At 42.1% G+C, this 26,351-nt stretch overlaps 1 protein-coding gene and 1 long non-coding RNA gene across 3 annotated transcripts in view; one reads left to right on the top strand and one right to left on the bottom strand.

Moving 5' to 3' along the window:
* Window positions 1-9,032: 9,032 nt before the first annotated feature.
* Window positions 9,033-26,351, bottom strand: part of XYLT1 (xylosyltransferase 1) — a 205,014-nt gene continuing 187,695 nt past the window's right edge. For both annotated transcript variants that reach the window (XM_052772962.1, XM_052772963.1), the window contains 3 exons: window positions 25,260-25,455; window positions 18,913-19,246; window positions 9,033-9,728 (listed from right to left, as the gene is read on the bottom strand). In XM_052772962.1, coding sequence (XP_052628922.1) covers window positions 9,406-9,728; window positions 18,913-19,246; window positions 25,260-25,455 — 853 coding nt within the window. In that variant the 3' untranslated portion in view covers window positions 9,033-9,405. The remainder of the gene's footprint in view (window positions 9,729-18,912; window positions 19,247-25,259; window positions 25,456-26,351) is intronic.
* Window positions 13,343-15,197, top strand: LOC128134812 (uncharacterized). The gene is made up of 2 exons (XR_008232834.1): window positions 13,343-14,305; window positions 14,905-15,197. It is a non-coding gene; the product is annotated as an uncharacterized LOC128134812 (long non-coding RNA).

Genomic DNA, 26,351 nt, shown 5'->3' on the forward strand with positions numbered 1-26,351 from the left:
CTGCAGAAAGTTTTGTGTCATTACCATGAATTAACCATGTTCTGCACTCTATAAATATTAATTACAATCAAGACAGATTAGGCACAGCAGATGCAAAAATGTGATGACGCTATCTCAAGTAGCCAGCGATACATAGTCTTTCAAACCAGCATGACGCTGTAGACAGCTCAGACAGACCTTTCCGTGATGCATCGGGATTTTTGTGTGTAGCCTCAGAGAGCGTGCAGATTCTAGCTGAAGTCCACAAAGAAAACAAAACACTTGAGCACCTGGTAGCTTGATGCTTTTTTTTTTTCCTTTTCTTTAAAGTAGTGGCCAATAACACATTTGGAGATAATTAAAACAAAGGTTAAGCTTTTTTTTTCATATGACATTAAGTATTAGCAGCTGGATGAGGCATAATCCAGCAAAAAAGCAGCATACTTCTTATACCATCTGTAAATAAAACCAGGCTTCAAAACTGAGAGAGCAGTCTTTTTTTTATTTCCCTTTTTCCCCTCCACAGCAAATCTTTTCTTTGTGCCAGGACTAAAATATTAGCACTGTGTTCTCTGTTTAAACAGACCTCATTGCATCTAAGTGCCAAAAAAGTGGAATTCCTGAACAGCAGGTGAAAAGAAAACACAAGATCAAAAGCAGTTCTGGCTGCCAAGAGAACCTGCAGCACTGCTTGGGGGTGCATGAAAAAGTCAGACAGACTCCTGGTGGTGTCAAAGACTTTTGGAAGGTCGTCAAGGAGATTTTTTTTCAAGCATCCCACATCAAAAAGCAGCATTAGGAGACAAACCTGCAATACATTATGACGATGGTGCTAAAGATACCAATCACCCACTTGCAGAAGAATTTAACTGTTTTTCCCCATCACACCTATGGAAGCAGTTCTAAGAAATCAGTGCTCGGAGTGGAGCCTGTGGGTAAGAAAATTTAAGTGTTCATACTGGGTGAACATGAGGCAATGGCTGGTTTGGGTCCATAACCCACTGGGGAAACTATGGAAGAAATGTGTCTTTCTGAGCTCATCCTTTCAGTAAAGGCAAAGGACGCATATTTTGCTGTCCTTGTAACATTAATTCCTATTTCTGCAGCCAGCTGCTTAATCGTAAGCCCATGACTAAGTCCTTTCTCTTTGGGATGAGATACACTTTGGGGATGCGTGGAAGAAACTGCTCCAACACCCCTCATACTTAGTGACCTTCAGCAAAGAGACCTAAGTTAAGCCCCTTGTTAATCCTTTCTGCCCCCTCTGCCTACCATTCCTTGATATCTTTGGAAAAGGTAGGGAGAATCTGGCTCAAAAGCAGTCATCTGAGTTTGAAAACTAGGAGAACTTGGCCCAAAAAGCTTGGACGTGTCTCTGGATCCCACAGCGCAGGCAATGCTGGGAGCCCTGCAGAGTCCGACCCATCTCCCAACACCGCTGCTGGCAGCAGCACCCCTTCCCAGGCTGCAATTAGCGCTGCACGCCTGCGAGCCATCGTCTTGACCAACAAAAGTTTATTTCCGAAAGGTGTCCGTGAAGTTTCCCCCGTAATTGCTACGGCTGGGAAATGGAGCCTGAGAAATGACTGACCAGACAGTGTACTGGCATCAGCACTGGGATCACAGATCAGTAGCGCTCGGTCCCATTTTTCCTCCTGAATATCACCAAGCAGCAAAGTGCTTTTAAATAAAGATGTACATTGCTGGGGTTGAAAATAATATGAGGTGCACAACTATTCCTAAAGACAGCTTTTTTTTTTTTTTATTTTAAAATTCTGCATCTGAAAACACAGTATGACAGAAAGCATTTATATACAACTGCAGTGTTTTTGGTATAATACAGTATTTAATACATCCATTTCTTTTTCTGCAAAAAAATTTGCTTTGTCGGACAAAAGACCAAACTCCCATTGACAAAGAATACAGCTAAGGCACATTGTTTTCTGCTAAATGAAAGACAAAAGGGTGCAAAAACGGGTAGTGCAATAATTGCTGAAAATCACATTCTACTACAAGAAAAGCATTCTGACTTTGAACTTTGATTACCGGTCAATTTAAGACATTTCAATATCTCATAAAATACTCCTTTAAATAAATAGCAAAATATCTACATCTTTCAGTGTGTTCCATTTGAATTTCCAATTTTTTTTTAAACTTTGCTGTATATACATGGTTTTCTTTTTTCTTATTCAATAGCTTACAAAATATTTCTGTACAATTTTATGCATATTATGATCTATAACAAAATAGTTATTTCTTAAAACTATATTACCACCAGTCTTTGAAAATGACAGAATAGGAATAACTTATTATGGACTATGTTAGGCAATACAAAAATCCAATCAACCCAAAACAAAACCAAAATGACAAAGTCAGAAAAATCATTTCATTAACTCAAATTAATTCTTTTTGTTTCACGAATCTTGTTTTCTATGTAAACCCTTTTCAGTTGCCTTCGGGTTGTATCCGCATCTGAATACCAAAACAGGATAGGATTTGGGATTCCTAAAAGCACTGCAGCCTGCCGGGAATATTGGTGCTACTGGAACATGACAGTTCTCATGGAGAAAAGCATTAAAGAAACCCAACATTTACAAGCCTTAGCAGAAGTCCCTGGTTTCTGCTGACTTTGACAACCTTTGGATGAAGCTCCGAAAGCCAGATTTTTGGAAACGCATTTATGACTTACACGATACAACCAGACTCCTCTATCTTCTAAGTGTACTGTTAGATTCCCAAACATCACTCAAAATCTGGCCCCATGTGGTGATATTCTTCAGATTTTAAGACCATACCATTAAGAGGACGTATCTTCTCACAGCTACCAGTACGAATCTGAAAGGAATGCTACTACATCATGTCAAAATGAGTGAAATTACTCCAGAATTTGTCTTCTGCATTTGAGAGCAGTCTGTCCTGTTGTAGTCTGAAGATAAATTAAAAGTTATTAAGTTTGTACTTTGTAGGTAATTAAATCAACCTTCCTTATCTACAGTGAGTTCCAAAAGACAGAGCTCATAATTTCCTAAGGTTTATATGAACGTCTGAGCCTTCCTTTTGCCCAAAGGGAAGGTCATTTTCTTCCCTTAAAGACTGCATTTGTAAGCAATTTCTATTGTATTTGTGAAGTGTAAGCTGACAGCAACACAACTGAGCTGTAACAGAAACCTCAAGGTGCCTTTTATTCATACCACAACAAATGGAAAAAGTGAGCAAGACACAGACAACACCAAACTTCCTAACACAGTTTAAGGCCACCATTGAGAAAGGATGAAAGTAAGGCTTTCTTTAAGGGGCAACACACTGGATGCCACAATGGGAACAGACACTGAGCAATCCAAAGGTGATAGGATTCACCCAAGGAAAATCTGAAACAACATCCTAATTTTGGCCAGCCAGTCTGTGCCTTCTTTTGGATGTAAGCAGGAAAATAAAAGGAAATGCCATAGACATCCTCCTCCAGAATATTCCCAGCAAACTGAAGGTGCTCCCCTAGCAAGAGATTGCTGTCTTCTCAGTTGAGGGTGTTAATTACAACAGAACCAAAGACAAGTCAAGTCATTACAATATACAAATGCAGCGCAATGAACTGCGCCTAGAATTGTCACTCTGTTATCAGAGGCACCTGTACAGTATCTTGCTGTTTATTTGGCAAGGTTACAAATAATGCTTCTAGGTTTTAACAAAGTAGAAAGAGAATTTGCATAGATTGTACATTCAGTTCAAGGAGATTTCTGGTACCTTTTTTTGTTGTTATCAGGTAAACATGTTTGCAGACACAGTGAGGTAGCAGCTGTGATAGCACCCATGAGCAAAAGAAGGTAACCAAGGCAGAAGCAAAGAGCAGAGTGATCTACACACTACTGTTAGTATAAAGGAACAAAATCAACATGGTACCTGCAGTATCACTTCATGAGGGTTAATCGCTGCCAACACCACACTTAACTGGAGACAGCCTAATGCTACCGTGGTTCTGGGTAACATGGGCTGTAAGATCTTGTTGCCTCAATTTTAAATGCTCTCAGCCCGATTCCTCTTCTCCTTACTGTGATGGTGGTGGAGAAGGTTTTCAAAGGCCAGTCTCTTCTACTGTACACCTTCGAAGGGAGTTACAAATCAGAGCATTGCTCGCTCTTGAAGAGTCTACAGGAAAAAAGGTTATTTCCCTACAAATTCTTCCTCGCTGCCCTTAAGCCTAATTCGCATCCATTTGGCTCCTCTGTGCCCGGCTGCAGTGCCCTCAGCAGAGGCTCTGCAGCAGGTATCCCTGCTCTCAGTAACTCCTGCTGGGACCCGAAAAGGGCAGTGTCCTGTCCCCTCCAATGCTACATCGCTCCTACCTGCTCTGTGGGCGTGGAGCTGTCTTGGCAGAAGCCTGAGCGTTTGGTCTGGAAAGACTTTTTTACATGGTGTTTTCAATTGTCATTTAAGATGGGTTTAATGTAACATCCTATGAATCCTTAAGACTATCTTGGAGGCCTTGAATGGTTGAAATAAAAGCACATATGGATCATCATTATCTTTGCACAACCAGACTGAAACAAAGGCCAGCGGGAAATGCCGCTAGCCACTTTCTACCAGGTCAGTCTTAACTCTGTTGCTGAAATAACCAAACCTACTATTACACATATTAAATACCCAAGCCTGAAAATCGAAAAGATAACTGCTATCACTTTTACCAAGTCCTTCGTGTGTGTTAGTACTGAGCTGACTGAAGGCTGCTCTGAAAAGCAAACTTTTCTGATTTGCAGCTAGGGTTTTTGAAGAAGCCTAAGGGATTTGGCTCACAGAAATACAAAACTTCCTGCTCAATGGAAAGCAGTGGAGTTGGCCAAGGTTTCACATGGCCAACTCCTAAAGCTTTGGGATCTGGGTAGACAACGAGGAGGCTGTGATAGCCAGTGGCAAGCTGGCAGTTCTCTTGACAGCTGGGATGAAAGAGAACTAGAGAAACCAACAGAAAGTTGGTCCTCGTTGCCTGGCCACAATAAAAGTTTGGATCTTGTTTTCTTTTTATCTGGGAAGTGAAAGCTGAGATCTCACAGTATCAGCATTTCTCAGCCTTGCTGTGCAGAAGGCGCCCAGTTTATTCAAAGTTTTGTTGCAGCACAATTGTGTCAAACTTTTGCAAAGTTTCAGCATCTTCTTTACCGTTCATCTCCCCCTTTGGTCACGTTTAGAATATCCCAGTTCTGACCCACTGACTTCACTACTCTGTTCACTATAATCGTAGCTAAGAGTGATGGGGACTTCATTAGTATTGCAATTAGTGCTGTAGGAGATGGACAGAAGCTGAATCCACATTAGTTGGTCCTTTTGAAGGTGCTGCAGGATCATTGTTAATATGCCATTAAACAACTGTACATGCATTGTGCACTGAAGCCAATACCTAGGAAAGTCAATTTGTAACACACGAATGCACATTCCTGTATCTCTAGGCTTAGCAATAACGAAGGCTTAACAACAGAGATATAGAGGGACTTTCTTGTGTTAACACTTGCTACCATGAAGGCATTGTTAAAATTCTCTGCTTGCAGAGAACACAAAAAATGAAGAGCACAAAAAAATGAAGGCATAATTTCAATTCTAAAAAACCCTTGAATATCAGAAAATGAAAATACAAATATTACTACTCCATGTCCAAATGTCATCGAAGAAAGAATTGGACAAATCTGAAAATAAACTGTCATTTGAGCTACTTCTATTAGCTCCAAGGTTTAACATTACCATATAAAGAGGTTTGCATAATGCCAAGACTGACTTTGGACATAATTCATTAAATCACGTATGTAGATGTTCTGCATTTTGCCACATTCCCTTTCTGTGTAATACTGATTGATCACAGAAGTGTTACACAGCTATCATGCAGAATGGGCAGGGAATTTAAATGAGCAAAGCATTACACACAGAGGACAAATGTGTGCATATGGAAATACACCCCTCTCCCGCAGAAAGGGATTTTGATCAAAACTGGCTTTCAGTTGGAGTCCTATTCAGCAAGGACTAGCCAGTGTGTTTGGAAAATAACACTTGCACATTCAAAGGAAGATGCGCAACTTGCTTGTTTGGTACAGACTGTGGGTCCCTGCTCTGAATTCTCCTTTTCACCAAATGTAAGATCTGTGAAGTTATTCTCTTCTAACAATATATAATATTCATCACAGGCTCCAAGTGCCTGCCACTTCAGAACCAGAAAAGCCACTAAGCAGGACGTTGGTCTTAGCAGCACTACTACAGCATCAGCTTGGAGCAAGCTCTGATCCCTGATGCAATGAGTCTTGCTTTCCACGGTTTTTCTTCACAACTACAGGACTTTGTAAGTCAGACACAGTGGCCCATATATAACTTATGGATCTGTGTCTGTGTATTAACAGCTATAGCAGAGGTTGTCATTTAGGTCCAAAACTTGACACTGCTCCCAGAAGATGTTCCAAGCACGGCAGCTCAGCCTTTGATGACTTCAAACACAGACAGTATTTACTCGCAGCATACTGTCACACGTTTTATTTATGCTGGACTTGACTCTGAAGTCCTTACTCAGCATTAGCACTTCGTGGAAGTTTTGCCTGAGAAAGGACTGCAGGATCAGCCTCTTCAGTTTTACATTGTATGTTTTAACAGCAGCACTGGAATTGCCAGCTTGCTACAAAACTTTGTGTAGATGCTTTTTGTCTTTCAGAAAATAAACACATAAATTTTGTTTTGAAATATTTTAAACCTAGCACATAATATAAATAGATATATCACTAACCATTTGTTTTCTTTCCCTTTTTTCTTCTAAAGCAAAATAATCTGCACCATACATTTTAAAGGAGAAGTGGCAGATTTTCTTCTAACCACAAAAGAAAGGATTGTTGCCACCTTCTGCTTGGTCTAGTTAATAATGAAAACTTACCAACAAAGCACTTAAAAACACTCCTGCTTAAGAATAAAAAAAGTATCAAATTTAAAAACCAAGTTATCTGCATGCTGTGTGTGTGTGCACCCTTATACATATGCTTATGTGCAAGACAGACTGTAGACTTTGCGACTACCCTGGTAGTCTTACTGAGAACAATCACTGACTAGGATTGTTAATGAATTTTATTGTGTGCCCTATATATGATGTTCTTCATTTAATTTGCAGGGCTTGAACTATGCAGTTGCCACTGCATCAGTGTGAGTAAAGCCCTGGATTTCACAGTGAGGATTGGAGGTCCCCACAAAATTTGAACTTTACGAAGGAATGTTAGATTAAAAACAAGCACTGTTAAAAAAACCCTACTGAATAAGTAATAACACTGTGTTTCTATTATATAAACCTGCTGGCAACCCTGCTTTTAAACATGCTTGCCTCTAGAGCTGGTTGAAAAGCTGGAACATTATCTTGACTGAAATATTTCAACCAAGTCTCATTGCTACAAGCTTTCCTAAAACTACAGCTCTCACGACTGTCAAAATCAAGACAAAAAAAGAAAGGGAGGTGTGAGGGGAGGAAGGCCTTTTCTTAATAAAGGCAGCTTCAGTTAGTAAGATAACATAATCTCCAAGCTGCAAAAGCAGCACCTACTAATTAGTCATTGACTAAAACATAAATAATAAATACCTAAATTGTTCCTTCTATGCATCCATTTTTGTGCCAGATAAACATTTCAATGGTCTGCCTTAATGCCAGCACAGCTGACACTGCAATTTCAAGTCCAAAGCAAACTGCAAATAGCTTTAAACCAGTACTACGGGGAGAGATACTACAAGCCACTGGGATCTGTGTGTTATGGTCATCTTGCAACTGTTGTTTAAAAGGGAATTCAACCTTTCTGTGAGATGCGATTACAGAATGATTTAAGGGTCTATTTCCCTACTGATGTGGACGCTTAACTCTCATCAGCAGAAAGTTAGCCATACACACAGAAGGGTAAAGAGATACCTTATTTTATTACATCAACAGGATTTTTTTCCCTAATTAACCCAATAGCTTTTAATAGCCTTTTTGGGTTATGTTGTTAACAAGAGATTACCACAGCAACAACAACAAAGTGCATGTTTTATGCTAATGTAAAATGCATTAGTTGGAGATGAATCTGCATATAAAACCTGTATTTTTAAAAGTTCTTGGAATGTAAATGAATTTTTTCCCTACTGTAGAAAATGCAGCTTAAAATGATGCAAAACATGCCTATTTAAAACAGGATGCAGCCTGCTAGAAACTCTGAAGACAGGCAAGGGCAGTTTGTTGACAGAATAAAGTAAAAGCACTGAGAAACATGGCATTGCTCTCCTTCACATTCAGCTCGTGGCTTTGGTCAGGAACCCATGTCCTGCACAGCCTTCCAGATGCCCTGCACAAGCCTAGAAAGACTCCTCTTCATGAAGAGCTGGCAGATAGGAGATTAAGGGAGGGAATTAGTGTTAAGACTTACTAGCCAATACTCAAACTAGGGAAGAAATGTGTTGCTGCAGATTGAAGTCTCAATTTTACCATTATACTGGTTCCATGCAATCCCACTGCCTGAGAAAAAAACTCAGCTCGGCTCATGAGCAAAATCAGCAAAGGGTGTGAGGAGACACATCACAACCCATCTCCAACTTACACATACACAATTGCTGTACTGGAAGTCTGCAAAAATGCTTAGGTGCTGGTGGGTTTAGAAAAAAACCTGCAGATTTGAAAGGGCTGAAATCCAAAATGCCTCCTTGTTCTTTAAACTAATACTCCTAGCACTCAGACCCTGAACCTGACTGGATGAGACATGGAAGACTAATATAGCAAAACACTGGTTCCATTTAGAGTTTATCATGAAATTAGTCTAAAAAATCTCTGAAAATAATCTGAAAGTTTCTGCTTTTGCTTGTTTTCTGTAACTAGGATAACAACAGACATTAGCTGAGTCCAGCTTTGTGTTATTAAAAAAAAAAAAAAAGTGAGGGTGTACCATAATTATTTCACATTCTGTGAGGTAATGTGGCCATACAGGCTCTAGCCTGGAGTAACCAACCTCCCCAGGAAGCCTAAGCAGAAGGGAATTTTGCTGTGATTTATTCATGGTAGCAAAATAATGAAAGCCTATGAAACAGCAGAGGTACAGACAAATTTATTTTTAAAAAACACTTTTAGCAGCTGCTCCTTCACTGCCCTCTCCAGGGCTTGCTGCTACTGTTTCAAAACCCGCAGAGGCAGCTTGTGCAGTACATGCGGTACAGCTGGGGACGCACGGGACAGCAGAGGCTGCGGGATGACCAAAGCTGCTCCTGACAGAGCTGATGGAGAGGGCAGTGCCAAAGGCCTTGTCAGAACTTTTTTTTTTTTTTTTTAAATGAATTATATTGCAATAAGTAACAAAAAACTATAATGTTCCCTTAGGTTTCTGAACTCTGGTGCGAAGTTCATATATGAGCAAGGTTAAATTCCCTTTTAAAAACCTATGCCGGAGGAGAGCATACCAGATGCTACCTCAAGCGACCATCAGGTTTGACGGGGCCCAGCTCAGATTTGGGGTCCGGGCTCAGGGAGCTCCAGGCTGTCTGAGCGCAGCCCTGCATGACTGGGCAGGCGGTGGGGCCGGCACTGCAGATGTCCATGGCCGACCAGACGCTGCCAACCAGAGAGTCCACCCAGGCTTCCAGCCGGGCGCCCACGAGCCCCGCATTCCTCTTGGCCTGGTCCACACGGGCAGCACTGATGGGGATATTCAGGACGGGGTTCAAGCCCTGGAAGCTCTGCTCCATGTATGCGTTCTTTGGAGGCCCGCTGTGATACTTCATGGCTTCCTCTGGAAATGCAGAAATAAACCCAAAAGTTAGTGCATTAAAAAAACCCAACCCAAACCTTCAGGATCTAAGGGTACAGCAAACAAAAAGTAAAAGTTAGTGGTGTGCTATAGTCCATTCCCCCAGCGCTGAGGACACGCTGCATCCCAAGGACAACTGGCTGTGCTCAGCTCTTCAGCTCCTCATGCTCACCACTACGAGCTCCACTCACCGTGATGCTAACCCTGCAAGCGCTGCGTTAGCAGGGTGAAGCACTGAGGCTGAAAGTAGCGTCGTCCTTATTATCATCACGTACAACTGGCGTCCCCAGAGCTGTAGGACGCCCAGGCACAACAGAGCTGTTCTGCACAGCACAACAAAAAGGCAGGCCCAGCCGCAAGGGCGTCCCAGCTATGAGCTCCTGCCTGTACCTGGAGCCTGATCAATGTGCAGCTCCTTCTCAGGAGAAACCCATTTTGCATTCAGAAGCTAATTATGCCTCCTTCATGGCAGAAGAAGCCCGGGAGATAAGCCCCGTGCAGCTGAAGTTACCCCTGTGGACACTCAGAGAAGGCTGTGCTTTGAAATTAGGAAACAGTTCAAGGACGCTTGGTGTGAGAAGGCTGCTGACCCTCATCAGACCTTCCAAGTGCTATCATTGATTTGTCTAGGAGGAAGAGCCAAGATCTCAGCCTGTTTTTTTTCCTGAACTGATGAACTTTGCCGTGCTGTGGAGAAGTCATAACATTTGTTAGCTCAATCTGCCTCCAAAAACTGGTGGTGCCATTCCTGTCACTGGAAGCACAACGCCATGGCCTTGGACAGACCGGACCCACGATGAAACATGTGTAGCCTCAGCATCATCCCTGGAAGTGCTCCAGTCTCGCTGGGAAGGTCTTCTCTCATTACAATTATATTTCAAGCTCTTGTGCCGAATAATGGATCATGACCATTTCCTAATGATGCTTTTCTTTGCACTGTGGTTTCTTTCCTTACAGTAACTCTTCTACCTCAGAAAAATGCAGTACATTGCCACAAATCTGTAATATTGCAGTAAAAAATCATTGTCAGGCTGTGACAATGCCTTCAAAGACCTTGAATTGGACACTGTGGGTCAGACCACCCTTGCCTAAGGCTGGCTGATTTCTTAAGTTCTGCGAGTGCACCAAGCTGCTGGTCATAAAATCAGAATGGGACCCTCCAAAAATGCTGAGTGCTTCTTGGGAGTAAATTTTCAACCATTTCTTTCTGTTCTCAGCTGACTTCCCTAGCATCCTCGCTCCGGCAGCACAGAGGATCTGTTTAGCTCTGCCAACGTACACACTGTCTAGAACACAAAATGGGCCCATTCAGGGCGCTCCAGGGTAGGAAAGCCACTGCGCTCAGATAGCGTTTAGAGGCCAGGAATTACATATTCACGGCTACAATTCTTTCCACATGTCCTTGCTGCTTGCACTGCAGCCTGACACTGAGTCCTTTCTTCCATGCAGAGGACAGCATCTCAGGCACTGGCAATAAATCAGTACATTTATTTAGAGGGAAAAGGGACATTTAGTTCGAACTCTACTGTTACATTTGCAAAGTCTTTAATGTTAAATACTGTGTTAGTCCATTACTTTAAATCCCCTATTAAATTAGTTCAGCACATCCCCATCGCCATTATACATCACTTAACTGTTCCTACATTTATCTAACCCCCTCTTTTTATTTTACATGGTAGATATCCACAATAACCTCTAGTCAAAAAGAGTTTATTCCATGCACATATGTCAGAAGTGTGCTCTGCCAAAGCACTGCAGTTTAAGAAACAGAACAAGTACACACGATTAAATTTCCTCCTTTGGAAGCAATTAAATATGGAAGACTGTTTGTCAACATATTAATTAAATAGGAACATTCTAAATAAAAATCCCCAAACAAATAAGAGTTGGCATTACTAGCAGGATCATCTGATTGAAACAGGCAATTCAGAAAGCTTGTTGAATTAAAGTCTGTTGTGCATGTGTTTAGTGCATGGAACAAGAGAGATCTTTTTTCAGACAAATAACAGGATGAAATGGAACTTGCTCTTCTCTCTGGCTCAGCCTCATACTTGTTCCAGGCTTCAGGACTTGGTGGATTATCAGGACTGGAAGGAATGAAATCTACAGAACTGTAGGACCCAGTGCTTGGCAATGCAGCAGATCATCTTTATCTCTGAATCTGTGACCCTTGTTCCTTAAGGTCAGTAGGCTGCTTTTGCTAAAGTAAAGGTGATAACCTCAGCATCTTCAATGCATTTACATTTCTCCACTCTGCTATTGCTGTAATTGTGTCGGACATGCTGTGCTTTTCACACCAGCACACCGCTGTTTTGTGCAGCAGCACTAACTGACTGCCACGCTCTGCTCCCAAACTGGCTGCGCTGCAAGGGCGTGCCAGCAGGTACAACAGTAGTAGCGTATAGTGGGACTGAAGAGAAGCTTTTTTAAAAAGCCACACACAGATATCAGCAGATAGGAGAATAAAAGACTGCTGAGGACAGTATTAAAGGGAACAAACCACTATGTTTTTCAGTGTGTTAAGGGCTACTGCTGCACACAGTGAAAACGTGCTTCTCTGAGGTGAGACACATGATGAAACCCTGACATGGTACTGGTAGGGGATTGTCTGGCCCCACAGCAGAACGAACACCCAAGTTAGGTGTCTGTACATCCTATAAAGAGCTGGGTAACAGCAATCTGAGCGCAGAGCTACATATATCAATCAGTAGAAAATGCTGAGGATTCAACCAGAACCCTCTCCTGGATCCTCCAAGTCTTTGTTAAAAAGTTCACACAAGAAAGTAAGGAGGATGCTGCTCATCCAAGCTATGGCAGATGTAGGCTATTCCTCTTTGCCTTAAAGGAAGAATGACAGAGCGCCATGTCTCTACAGGAGACATGACTCTATAACTTACTGGGCTGGGATAGGAGAGGGACAGTGTGGATCCCAAGCCCTGAAATACTGTATAAAAGGAGGCTGGAGCTAGTGGGCAAGCTTTTAAAGCACTGACACTTCAGTCCTTGCTCATGAAAAAATAACAAGGAACGTAAGGCTTGCCCCTATGAGATGTGTGTTTAGACATTTAAATCTGTACACTTAGAGTAACCAATTCAAAATTAGCTGAATTGCAGACATTAAGCCAGATTTCTTCGCCAGCAAACACATCCAAATAGCCCTTTGACTTCAGGAGGACATGCATCAATGCAAAATATACTCCATTGACTCTAAATTATAGCTTTAAAAAAATGAGTTATTTTTGTCCCCCATTTTTGTTTGCTTTTCACTCTGGGAGGGCACTTCATTTCTCAACTGACTTTTCTTGATATAACTTCTTTGGACTAAATACACAGCCTACAGTCAGCCACATAGCCTTGGATTTCAGCATTTTTGTGTGGGTTTGTTCTTCATTTTGCAGAAAAAGCAAATGAGTTTAGACAGAGTGGGCTAAGGAATGAAAAATGTGGTTACCTTGGTACACATTAAGGCGCTAGACCTGTGTTTTTTTTAAAGCAACACAGAATGTACAGCTTTATTTCTTTACTTGAATTGTGTTGAAACCCTCTGGCAAAGAGGTAATTTTTTATTGACATTTTGTTTGTTTTGTCTTGCAGCAAACAAGACAGTGCTGCATTTGCTCATTGTGAAGCTAATCGACTCCTTGTCAACTGGATCTGAACTAAATTTCAAAGCAAATCCCTGTCTTCAGGGTTTTTCTTGGAATGAGGATTCCAGGGCATGTCTACTCTTCTGCAGTCATGCACTTGTGTGCTGCTATGATTGCATTTATCAAGAACACGTCATGTTAATTCTGGTTAATTTAAAGAAATCACAGCAGCTCTGACACAAGTTGCCACCCACTTTATAATCCGTATAGATGCAATTAGAATTGATTGAGCCACTGCAAACAACCAATGGCAAAACAAAGGTTTCCCAGTATATACTTAATTAAGATGATCTATAAATATGGATTAGGTTAAAAGGCCTTTGAGATGCATGCGTGCATCGCAGTATGTCTGCTATTGCTGTCAAGCCTTTGAAAGAAGTGGCTGCAGTTAGAGGGCACAGGGACCAGGAGCTGGCGTTTAAGGCTCCCTGTCCCGTTGTGGAGCAGCAGAGATCAGAAGCCAGCCCCATGTCTGGGGCATGTGATCAAGCTAGGAACCAAACATGAAAGGTCTCTCTTAAGGCAAAGGAGGAGGATGCTCTTCTTCACTGCCCTCCTTGTTTGAAGGAAGAACGGTTTTACTTATTCATTTATTTATTTATTTTCAATCCAGTGTTTAGTATCAGCTTGAGGTTTGGGGCTTTTTCTGCCCCAGAAGTGAATCTGCCCACTGGCTCACAGTAACCTATTTAGCTTTAATGAAACAGGTACTATACATCAAACGCGTGACAACTCATTATCGTCACTCCAGCTGGGAGATCGCTGTGGAAACTTTGCCATGAATATAAACTCAAATTTAAAAAAGAAATTGCTTTGGCTTTTTCTCTGCCCCTCTCAGTGCCCCTGGGAGACATGTGTGATCACACTTGGCATGACTGCTTCACACAGACTTTGTAAAGCGCAGAAGTGCGGGTAAGTGGGATGATGTGGACGCAGAGCCAACCTCTACTGAATTCACTGTTTTCTTAGGAATTGAAATCTACTTGGTAGCTTGGATTGTAGTCTGTGAACTGCTGGCTAAATGCTCTGAATTATACCTGTTGTTTGGCTCTGCCTCTCCAGTCCCTACGCAGGGGACCTGGACATCTGGCTTCGAGTCTCCAAACTGTGCTTAAATTCAGGCTGCCTAAAGCAGGCAGCAAGAAACTCCCATTCCTGTCTGTTATCACCGCTAGTGATCTTCTTTCTACTGATCTTCTCCCTGTTTTGTCTCCTCCACGTTACATTCCCTCTCTGTCTTGGCACAATTTAATCCCAGGGCATCCTGCTGGTCCTTGGCAGCGCTCCTGTGTCCTTACAGTAAGCACAGAGTACTCGGCTTTAACACACTCAGCCATATGGTGAGAAACTCAAAATCACCATTTAGAAGAAGAATAAAACAGAATCTGGCTGTGCAGTATGTACGGGGAAGGAGACACTGGTGGAGCAAGTGAACCTGATTTCTCCAAATGATTTATCTCACAAATTCACTTAATCTTCCTTTTCTTTTCTTTTTTTCTTTCTCCAACCAGGCAAACACTTGAAGGCACTCTCAAGCCAGAAGATTTACTGAAGGCAGACCTGATCAATGACACAACTCAAACTAGAGAAAATAGACACAGATTTGGATGGTTAAACCACAACACGGAGGGGCAAGAGGAGCAAGAAAGGATAAAAAACATTAGATTCTAGACTTCCCACTGAAACAGCTTTGGAAACCTCATTTACAGTGGAAACACCCCAAACCTCCCAGCATACTCAATAATTCCATGTAAGATCTGATCTCCGTTTTGAAAAGGTCAATAAATCTGTGTTTTTAAAACAATTTACATTCTGTCAGTTATGCATATCTCAACACAATATCAAACACTTGCTTTTGATTTTCCTTTATGGTTTTACTTGCATGCACAGACTTTAGGCCAAAATTAATAAATAAATGGGAATAGAAAAATGAATAAACTAGCTGCATATGCTGTTTTTATAAACTGCTAAACAAAACATCTTTGCTGGTGGCTGTGCCATGATTTTTTTATTTTTCACAGAACCATAGAATCGTAGACTGGTTTGGGTTGGAAAAGACCTTAAAGATCATCTAGTTCCAACCCCCCTGCCATGGACAGGGATACCCTTCCCCTAGACCACATTACTCAAAGCCCCATCCAACCTGGCCTTGAACACTTCCAGCGATGGGACATACACAAATTCCCCAGGCAACCTGTTCCAGTGCCTCACCACCCTCACAGTAAAGAACTTCTTCCTTACGGCTCATCTAAATCTACCCTCTTTCAGTTTAAAGCCATTACCCCTTGTCCCATCACTACATGCCCTTGTAAAAAGTCCCTCTCTGGCTTTCTCGTAAGCCCCCTTTAGGGACTGGAAGGCTGCTATACGGTCTCACCAGAGCCTTCTCTTCTCCAGGCTGAAAAACCCCAACTCTCTCAGCCTGTCTGCATAGGAGAGGTGCTCCAGCCCTCTGATCATCTTTGTGGCCCTCCTCTGGACTCGCTCCAACAGGTCCACGTCCTTCTTATCTTGAGGGCCCCAGAGCTGAACACAGTACTCCAGGTGGGGTCTCACGAGAGTGGAGGGGGAGAACCACCTCCCTGGACCTGCTGGCCACGCTTCTTTTGCTGCAGACCAGGATACGGTTGGCTTTCTGGGCTGCAAGTGCACATTGCCAGGTCATGTTGAGCTTCTTGTCAACCAACACCCTCAAGTCCTTTTCCGCAGGGCTGCTCTCAATCCACTCATCGCCCAGCCTGTATTTGTGCTTGGGATTGCCCCAACCCATGGGCAGGACCTTGCACTTGGCCTTGAATTGTATTCTGAATTGTAATCATGAATTTTGAGTCATGATACAGGAATGAACAGGTTTCACTTTGATTATTCAAAAGAGGAGCAAGTGGCTCCCTTCATGATGCTGGGAAGCCAAAAGCAACTTTTCCTTGTTGTACTCTGCGCTGAAGTGATGTGTAGATAAGTAATGATTTAGGAAATATAGTGATTGTTGCCATGTCCATGCTCTCAAGATACAAGATTTTAGTGGCTGCTGTGCTGCTGCCAGATTTGTGCAAACGATTTTTAGAATGACACAAACAAATTACACACAAGACCATGGACAGATTTTTATGTATGTAACTACGTGGACTGCAGTTTCTATGTCTGGAGTATATGAGACATAGGGGGCTGAATCATTATTAAGCAAATGACATGCAAAGTGGTATGAAATGTATCAGTCATTCAAAAAGCTTCTAGAGTAGCAAATTGCTTTCCAGAGTCATCTTTCTGACCAGAGCTATAGCTTTTTTTCCCTCTTTTTTTGGGGGTGGGTGTGGTGGGTGTGAAGGAGGGTGGTTGGAAGAACAAAATTTTAAAGAAATCCCTAATAAAACATATTCCCCTCTTCTGCTGACAACTCCTGGCTATGTCTGATGTATGTTTTATTTTCAGGGTTAAGACAATAATACTATTCCTCCATTTTAGAAGATTTTTGGCAGCTTTCGCATTGTTTACAACAGTAACAGAAATTGTTCTTTTAGAAGTTCTAATTCTTCTGTCATACTCTCACAATGCCTTTATTTGGCAGAGAAAAATAGATTTAAATAATAAAGTGACAAACTGACAAAAGCTGGAAATCAAAGCTAAATGACAATTGCCTGCACAGCACACAATAGTGTCACTGAGACAGAAAGCCTTAAAAAACCCAAACAGGAATTTGCATTGTAAATACAATTCTAACTACAGTGGAGTGTCACTATCTGCCCCTGTAATTAATTTTCTTCTTTACCTTCATGCCTCAGACATCTGGAGATTATACATCACATCATCAGTAGCAAATCACTCCTGAGGCTTTTTTCCTAGATAATACTGTTCCCAAGCTTTATACTTCATTCCAATAGTAGGTTCTAGTTACCATATGAATGAACAGGGCTCTTTAACAAAAAATATGAGCCAGATCTTCTCCCTGTGTATCAATGGGCAATACAGCGTAACTCCATAATTTCAGTGGAATTATTTCAGATTCAGAGTTTGGACCAAAGGGAGTTTTGCCTTTACACCATAAAGTGTGGGGTCATGGTTGAAGTCTGAGACGTGCTTAACTGTCCACAGGACTCTCACGTTATAGGGAAAAGCAGCAAGGTTGCTGGCTACATGCCACATTTTCCATCCAATTTATGCCTTACCTGTTAAATTACCAAAGAACATGGAATTCATTAATTTCCAGGAGACGATCAGTAACAGCTGCATTTAGAAGTAGGTTGCCTCAAACTTTAAAAATGTATTCCTTCCACACATTGTTTCTTCACAATTTATCATTGCCTATTAGCTAATAACAGCAGCAGGTTGTTGGTAGTTTAGTTTCTGCTTAAGAAACGATGCCACCAAATGTTAGAAGAAATCAGTAAGTTAGCTCTTCTGCTGAGAAATATGTAGAATCAAGCTCCTGTTGAGCAAGATAAGGGCCGCATTAGCTCTCAGCAGTTGTCTGGTGGTGTTTGCATTACAGAAGCAGCACATTATGCTGGAAGGTAAATGCCTGACTCAGTTTATTTGCTGCCTTGTCAGGAAAAAGAACTTCTGAAAACTTAATAGGATCATTCATGTATCTAGCAAATTTAAGATGTCTAAAGTTATGAATATTAATACTGGGCAGATGGAGGCACTTGAGCACATTAAGAGGAATGGTAAAGATATTCATAGCAACAAACTTGTTTTGATCTTACTGAATAAGGAAACAGGTATGGCTACAAAGCATTCTCTCTTCTCCCAGCCCAGTGCCCTTGGCACTGGCTGAAGCCCCTAATGCTCTAACAATGCCCAGGCCAGTGCAAACTGCTGCTGGAGCCTGTAGATGCTGCCAGCCCGAGAATGACCTCTGTATTCGGATGGCTCAGAGCTGCTGTGGCAGGGAAGAAATTGGTTGCTTTCTAAAAATGTCAGCGTGGGTCTGATAGCGTACTTACTGGGATTGCTGTATCCATAGATATTTCTGTAACACAACTGTTTGGTATGTACTGAGCAGGTTTTGGCAGGTATCAGGCAAGAGTGAATGCCTGGACCTGACAATATGTCAGGTGAGCTCTGGCCTAGGGTAATTTCATCTAGTTCAGCATTTTGTGTATTAATGCGTTTATCATTAAACACATAGACTTTGTTACAGTTTTATAACAAACATCTGTAACTCTTGATGAGCAAATGTGAATGAAAAGCAGCAGAGAAAGGTCCATTTTTCTTTCTGTTTCTAAATGATGGCTTTTATGATAGCTGTTAGATTACTGAGAGTCTGAAGTTCTCTGGATTCTGAACTGTGCATACTTTAAAGATATAAATAGCCTTTTGTTCAAAGTGGCTGTGTTTTACAGACTGGATACAGACACTTCCGCTTGTCTTAGTGCAACAGTTTCTTCTGATTTAGTATCTATAGAATTCTTTTCTTTTCTCCTTTACCAATACAGTGCTACTTCATTTTTAACAGCAGCCTTTACAGTGAATACAGACACAGTAACTGTATTATTCCTGTACCAAGTAATAAAACTTACCTTGTTTGATAGGCTGCCGATTAGAGAAGGTGAGAGGAGTAACAAGGAATTTGGTTTCAGCTACTTGTACCCAGTGGTGCAGAATTTTTATTGTCCAGACACCAGGTCGCAGGGGCAAATTCAAAGGTGGTTTGTAGTGAGTAAATTCGGCACTGGATTCAATAAGAATGTCATATGTTGCTGCAATTACATTAACAGGATCCACCCAAATGACAGTAACAGTGACGTTGGGGCCTTTTCCCCATTTCTGCATGCCAACTGGCTCATCTGTCGGCCCGAGGAGTCCTCCGAAATTCCGGAAAAGCCTTTCCTTGGCGTCCCATTCGGTGCCAATCTGAAATCAAAGACCACATCGCTGCTAACATCATCTCTGTAAGCATCTAAGACCCTTACATCAAATAAGGGCTCAAGACACACAAACCATATTTCTCTAATGACATGAATTATGCATACATAAAAAAGTTGATGGCAACACAACCTAAGATCATAATGTGTACACAAATTGTGAGACAACCTTGAACGCGAGGCTTGTTTTTTTGGTCCAACTGTCCACTTTTGATTGATATAAAGGTTTTCTTTATTTTAAGAGTGACGTAACAGGCTATAGCAGCTCTCCTTTCCCTCCACGTGGAAGCAGTCAATAAAGGACCAAGCCTAGTGACTGAACACAGGCTATACATAGAAAAAAATATGACCCATCATCTCCTGGGTCATGAAAATGTATTATACGTTTCAGAGACAGACCCTGCAGTAGAGACCTACCCAGCTACTGCTAAGACCAAGGAAGAGGCTTTTGCTGACTTTAGGACAAGTCATATCAGGTCCTTTACTACAATCTCTATCCATGAGATGCTGTCTTCCTTGCAGTCCCTTCTTGCCTGATGTGGGAAGTTATTTCTGGTAAACTCTTTTCTTACTGTCATAATAGCGACATTGTTTTTTATTTATTCACTAACTAACAGTAAAGCAGCTGATTCACAATCTAGTGTAAATATTTAATGGACCTTTCTTTTTCCTAGCAGCTTTCATATTTCAATGCTCTTTGTATGAATTTTAGTGGTTCACCCATAAGCCACGGGTTGATACAAACTTAGAGGCTGTTGCCATTAATACTTGTACACTACTGAAAATAAGCATCTCTGAACAGATAGTGTGAAAATACAGTAACTGGCCTTCTTAGGCCAACTGAAAGGCTTTTTACTGTCCAACACTAAATCTAGCACGTGTTTATGAGGCTGACCATTAACAAACCACTTCCGCCAATTCTCAAGAAGCCAACCTGGTGGATCACAGTATTGAAGGCTGCATATTTGCTTTTGGAGGAAGTGCCCACCTTGCTTGTCCCATGAGGTCCCGTTCCCATGATCTCAAATCGAAAGTGATCAATATCAAACACAAAAAGATTTGAGGGACCCCATTTGAAGTGAAGAACAGGAGAACCCCTTGGCTCCTTTTGGCAAGCAGACATCTGATGTCATTCCTTGGAGAGACATATAAATGTTTTGGCCAGCCTGGTACTGAATGCCCTCATAGTCCTTCAGGTCTTCTTTGGCCTTAATCTCCAAACAAACAGTGTAGATGACCTAGGAGTTGATTTGTTCCCTATACAGAAACCATGGGATTCTCTCAAGCAGTCTCCAGAGGCCCATGCACACACAGACAGGATCCCCTCTTTCAGCATATGTAGATACTGAAGATTTCCCTCACACAGAGCTGTCCTTGTCCCTAATCTTCACCTCACATGGGTATGGTCAGAATCTGCTTCCCTGAAAGCATAACAAATAATTGTAGCTCATTTGCTTCAGAGATTTTTCTTCTGGATTTCATCTTATTTCATAAAAGAATAAGTGGTTCCAATATAATGCCAAAATCCCCCCAAATCCGTAAAACATAACAATTACCTGATACCTACTACCACTGATACCTATACTGGAAACTGTCCAGTCCCCAATGCCTTCTAAATAAATCACTGTGGCTGGAAGACAAATTACAGGAAGACTGCAAGCAAAAAGCTACAAGGCCAGTAGAAAAAAAACCTACCGTCCTAAATCCATCTGTCATCATACAAATTCCTCCTACCGGACTATGACACTGCAGAATATGAGACAAAATGAGCCTTCCACTACTCTGCAATCAACACAGCAGAATCGCTGGTATTTCAGAGGTTTTTCACCTAGCACACCAGCTAATCAAACCAGACAGTGTAGCCCAGATATCAGACCCAAGCATCGACTGCCTCGAGGAGCTGTCAGTGCGTACTCTCCTGACATGACTGACTGAATATGTATGGAAATAAGCTGAGAAAGAAAATTTCCTGACCAGATCTTATTATCTACTCCGCCAACCCTCACCGAGCGCAGCCATGTCACACCTACCGGAGCTCAAGGGACCTGGAAATAATAAAGCCACAACATGTGAAACAAATCTATACCCTCTTGGGCAAGGAAAAGCCTATAAGGAAGCTCTTTCCACCACATTCGATATTTCTTACTGAAGAACTCCTTGAAGAAAGCTTACTTCATACTCAAAAATTAAACATTCCTCCCTGACATCCAACTATTTCCACCTCTTTAGTCTCTCATCCCTGGGAAAAGAAATCAGCAAGTTACAGTCCCCAGGCTCCAACCTCCAGGTGACACTGCTCAACACCAGGCTGCGCAAAAGATGTTGAGAAGTGTTCACATGTGCAAAGGTTTATTAGAGTGGACTGTAGAAGAGCCAAGGTTGCTTTTGGGGAAAAACTGCAACAAAATTGTTGGCTGGTTTTTAAGCTTTATGCAGGCATCTTACTGGGTTCCCTAATGTAAACCAAAAGTTACAGCCAAAGGGCAGGAGAAGGGGGGAGGAAGGGACAATTCTCATGCTCGTGGCAATTGCTCCCCCTAAGAGCCTGTCACAACACCACTGTCAGGGTGCAACAAATCAGGCCCTCAGCAAGGCAAAAGGAAGGCACCTGGGCACCCTGCAACACCCCGCATGCCCCCGAGCCGGGGCTCAGACCAGACAAGGTGCTGACACCGCTTCGGGCTGCGTACCACAGGCACCGAAGGGAAGGGAAGGGAAGGGAAGGGAAGGGAAGGGAAGGGAAGGGAAGGGAAGGGAAGGGAAGGGAAGGGAAGGGAAGGGAAGGGAAGGGAAGGGAAGGGAAGGGAAGGGAAGGGAAGGGAAGGGAAGGGAAGGGAAGGGAAGGGAAGGGAAGGGAAGGGAGCTGCACACATCTATTTACAGCATCTGCCCTTTATGTCCAGTTTTCAGCTGGGGGACATACTTTTCCATGCTGCACAGTTTACAGTACAAGCTGGTTTCAGAAGCACAGTATTTTAAAGGGATTTTTACTTAAAGCACTAGTTAGAGGTTTATACATCTTCCCTTGAACTCTACACAGCTGAGTTCCCAGTACTGAGATGTCTGATTTTACAGGCCAAGAGATACTACAGTCCTATAATATTTTTCATAGCCCCTTAAAACATTGTAAGTAGGCTTTCACTTTCAAATGGAATACACCAAGCATGGGATGGAATCAAGCAGTAATGAATATCTGATAAATTATGAAGGGATGTGGCACAGAAACTGACATTTTCCACATCATTATTTTAATCACCATGATTTTGGGCTTCAAGAGCAGGCACTGTGCACAGGCTACGTTTGGAAAGCTGGAACTCTCTCATTGGCTTAAAACTGCTGTTTCTATCTCTGTTCAGTCCCAAGATAAAATTTTCCCAAGATAAATTATGTCTTGATTATGGGTTTGTGTCTCATTGCTCACCACAAACAGGACCATTAGGTTCACACAATGCACACTAATTGCCTGCCACCTAGTTTATTTTATTCTCTGTGATGAATCACAAGTCTTAACAAGACCAGAAATGAAGTTAGTTTTCAACTGATATACGGTGAGACTTTTAGTACTGTACAGCAAATCAATCTTCTACCCTCCATGTAAAAGTTGCCATGAACCCAGGCTGGTAGGATACATACTGTGTACATTGTGCACAAGCCAATTTTAGAAGGTGTGGGTGTTTCATGCTTGGAAATCGTCTCTCTCGGATTTCCTGTAAGTTTATTTTATTTTACTCAGCCCAAGACTGAGTACAGGAGCTGTGCGCCATTGAAATGCTATCATTAACCCCACTGGCCGTTAGGCAGTCCAGCCGGCTGATTTTTTTCCACTTGTCTTTACATGGTGTATGGCAAAATCTGCTACTTGGGAAGCAAAGTCTGAGCAGCAAAGCAAAAGAGCAGAGCGCAGAAGGGCTGACTGGAGAGATCCTGTCATCTCCGCTGCAATTTCAGTCGTGCATCAGGGTCACAAATATACCTGGGAGCACGTTCGATGCAGCATATTTGTGCTCTTCCTGCTGGCCCTGTTGGTGTGAGCTGGGAGAGGGAAGAAAGCTCCCAGCTAAAAAGGTCCCATTCAGTTTTAAATTTCTGCCAGATCATGGGGTGAAAGTTATTGAAGAACCAGAACTTATGTGTCCCAATAAGCACAAATCTTAATTTTCTTTTCTGGTGCTTAACCTGTGAACATTGATGCCCTCATCTTAGCTGAACTGCTAAGTTTGTCTTACACTTGCTGGACTTTGACAAAGAAGTGGCATTTTAATAGGCAGTAACAGATCAGAGGATTTCCAGACACACTAAAGCTGCAGAGGTTAATGCTGGATTTATACCAGGGTAACAGAGAGAATAATTTGGCTCAGAGGCAGAGATGCCTGCAGGCCAAGGGAAGGCAGAAAGTAAAATAAACAATTAAGAAATGATTAAATTATTTACTTTGTACCTCCTGGTCTTTTAAAATATGAATCATCTATGAAAGGAGAGGATAATTAAAGAGTTTAGGCAAGAAGAAATAATGAAAACAAGTAAGCAGCCACTAAAACTCTTTTTGTGCATTTCAAATAGAAGAAAATGTTTCCTAAGCCTGGAAAAAGCTCACCACTGATTAAATCCTTCCCATGCTTTGCACTCACTCAGCTTCACTGCAGCAGCAGTTCCTACAGGGCTGCTTACAGACCAGCTGGGGTCTATGAGGCCATGAAGAGCAGCTCATTAGTCCCGTGGGATCCGGGGATCCTCCCTGCAGGGCGACACACTCCACAGAGCTGTGGGCACAGTGCAGCGAAGAGGCCAACCCACATGCCACCACTTCCCCTGTCAGGGGAGGCTGACACTGGGCACTGCTGCTGCAGGACATCATCAGTCAGGCTCATGCTTGCCGCAGGGCTAGTTTTGGGGAAAAAAAGGTGCACTGGGGCCAGGGGGGACCTGGCAAGTGTCTACCAAGTAAATTCTGGTCCCAGGTTTGTTTCTTTCCGTCAACTGCAGTGAAGTCAGACGTAGTCTTTCTACGTATTTTTGAGTTCCAGAATAGAGATCGATATATTTCTTTTCATCACAGAATTAGAAAAAAACTCTTCTTGCTGCCAGCTCGGTTGCTTTCAAAAGAAAGACCCAGAGCAGGCATCAGGACAAAAGTCAGATTAAAAGTACCAAATAAACAGCAGAAATACTCCTACAAATCACAAGAATTAAAGCTTGTATGACCATTTATCACTGCATGAAATGGCAAGCCTACCATCAGACACATTGATAAATGAAACACACTTTCCATCCATCTCTTTAATGGCACATTAGTGTCATGGATTTGCCATGCACACCAAAACACTGAATCCTACCTAGGCATTTCTTAATTGCCCAAGAAGATAGTAATTTATGGACTTAGCCATAATGACTAGAACACATTTGTTCAATCAATTTTATACCTTAATTGAAATTTGTGGCTTAACAAGAAAAATCATGAAATTAACTGCTCAGACAGTTATATCTTTAAAACAGAACACAGATGTCAGGTTCTATTAGTGGTCAACTTTCCTGATATATTTTAGGGTACTTTTTTTACACTCTGTGTCAGATCCCGAGACAAATTCCTAGAAGAAATAACAGGATTTGTTGGGAAACCTCAGCCACCGCTGTGAGAATTTTCTCTTTTGTGTTACAACATCAATATTCTGCTCACATGTGGCATCGGTGCCTGACTATCACTAATTTTGTGAGGTTTTTTTCAGCATACTCTTGAGAGGAATGCTTACCACATCCCCATTCACATCTGGAGCTGCAGAAACATGAACAAGAGTGAGGACACTCAGAGTAACATAAGAAGTGAGGGTTGACCACAGATCTGAACTGACAACAGTATCTCCTTCAATGAAGAGGATGTGCATTATGCTAGAGAGCCACTCTCACCTAAAAATTACATGGAAATACAGTTTCCAAAGGCTGCTGAATTAGTATGCAATCCCTCCAGAGGCTCGTGATATTGTGCATAGGTGGCTACGAATACTTACCTCTGAGAACTGCAACCTTCCAAAATCACTTGGTGGACTTGCGATCTTAAAGACTTTCTTGGGCATCACCCACGTTTCCAGAGTTTCCAGTTTACTGACAGCCAGATTGGTTGCGTGGTGTCTGATTAGGAAGCCTTGGAAACGGTCAGCAAGGAAGTAAAGGTGGACGGAAACTGGATGGCCCATGGGGTAGTATCTGTAAAACAGCACACGCACACGCTCATCAGTTACACAAGAGACACATGAAATCTCCATTTACTTGGAGCTAATGGCTTAAAAAGCATTCATTTCAACTAGAAAATTCACCACTGTACATTAAGAGATTTCAAATGTGTTCATGACTCATTATCAAATATTCTTAGGCTGTTCCAATTACCCTGAAACATAAAAAAATGTTACTAAGAATATATGCTCATTTAGAACTTACTCGCAGCTCTAAGCTCTTTAGGAGATACCTCTGCATGCCAGAAAACTCCCCTCCCTTACCACCTCTTCTGGGTAAAAAGTGCCACCCAGAAATACACATCGTTAGGCTGCAGCACCGTTTGCTAGGATAAACGATGTTCAAGAAATGCGTCTATTGCTCCAAATCAGGTGGCCTTCTTTTTTTTGCCTTTGGCAGGGTTAGTCCCTACAGATGCCTGGCAAGGGCAGTGCCTCCCTCGCTTGCTGTGGGACAGCAGCAGGCTGGGGACAGCAGAGGGTGCTGCGAGGCCGGGCACAGGCGAGCTGATGCCCCACTCCGTTCCCCGCATATAAATCTGATCCCCAACCGATTCTCCAAGGGCAGTGCTCTGTAGCGTGCCACTGCAGCGAAGGACACCAGGACCCCGTCCCCATTTTAGGTCTCCTTTAGTTTAGCAAATAAACTTCACATTCCTTAAAGATTTGAGGTTGCTTTTGCTGTGTATTTTTTACTCATAATTAAAAATAAACTGAAAAAAGGTCAAACAAACAGGAAAAACCTCTCATCGGGAGATTTGGAAGCCTTCAGTTACAGTTTGGATTTAAAGATATTGTAGTCATGGTTTCAAATAATAAAACTTTACGGTCAATTGTCTGCTATTGTCTCAGCAACATCCGTAATGATGT

This window comes from Harpia harpyja, chromosome 21 (assembly GCF_026419915.1).
Source record: "Harpia harpyja isolate bHarHar1 chromosome 21, bHarHar1 primary haplotype, whole genome shotgun sequence".
Taxonomy (NCBI): Eukaryota; Metazoa; Chordata; class Aves; order Accipitriformes; family Accipitridae; genus Harpia; species Harpia harpyja.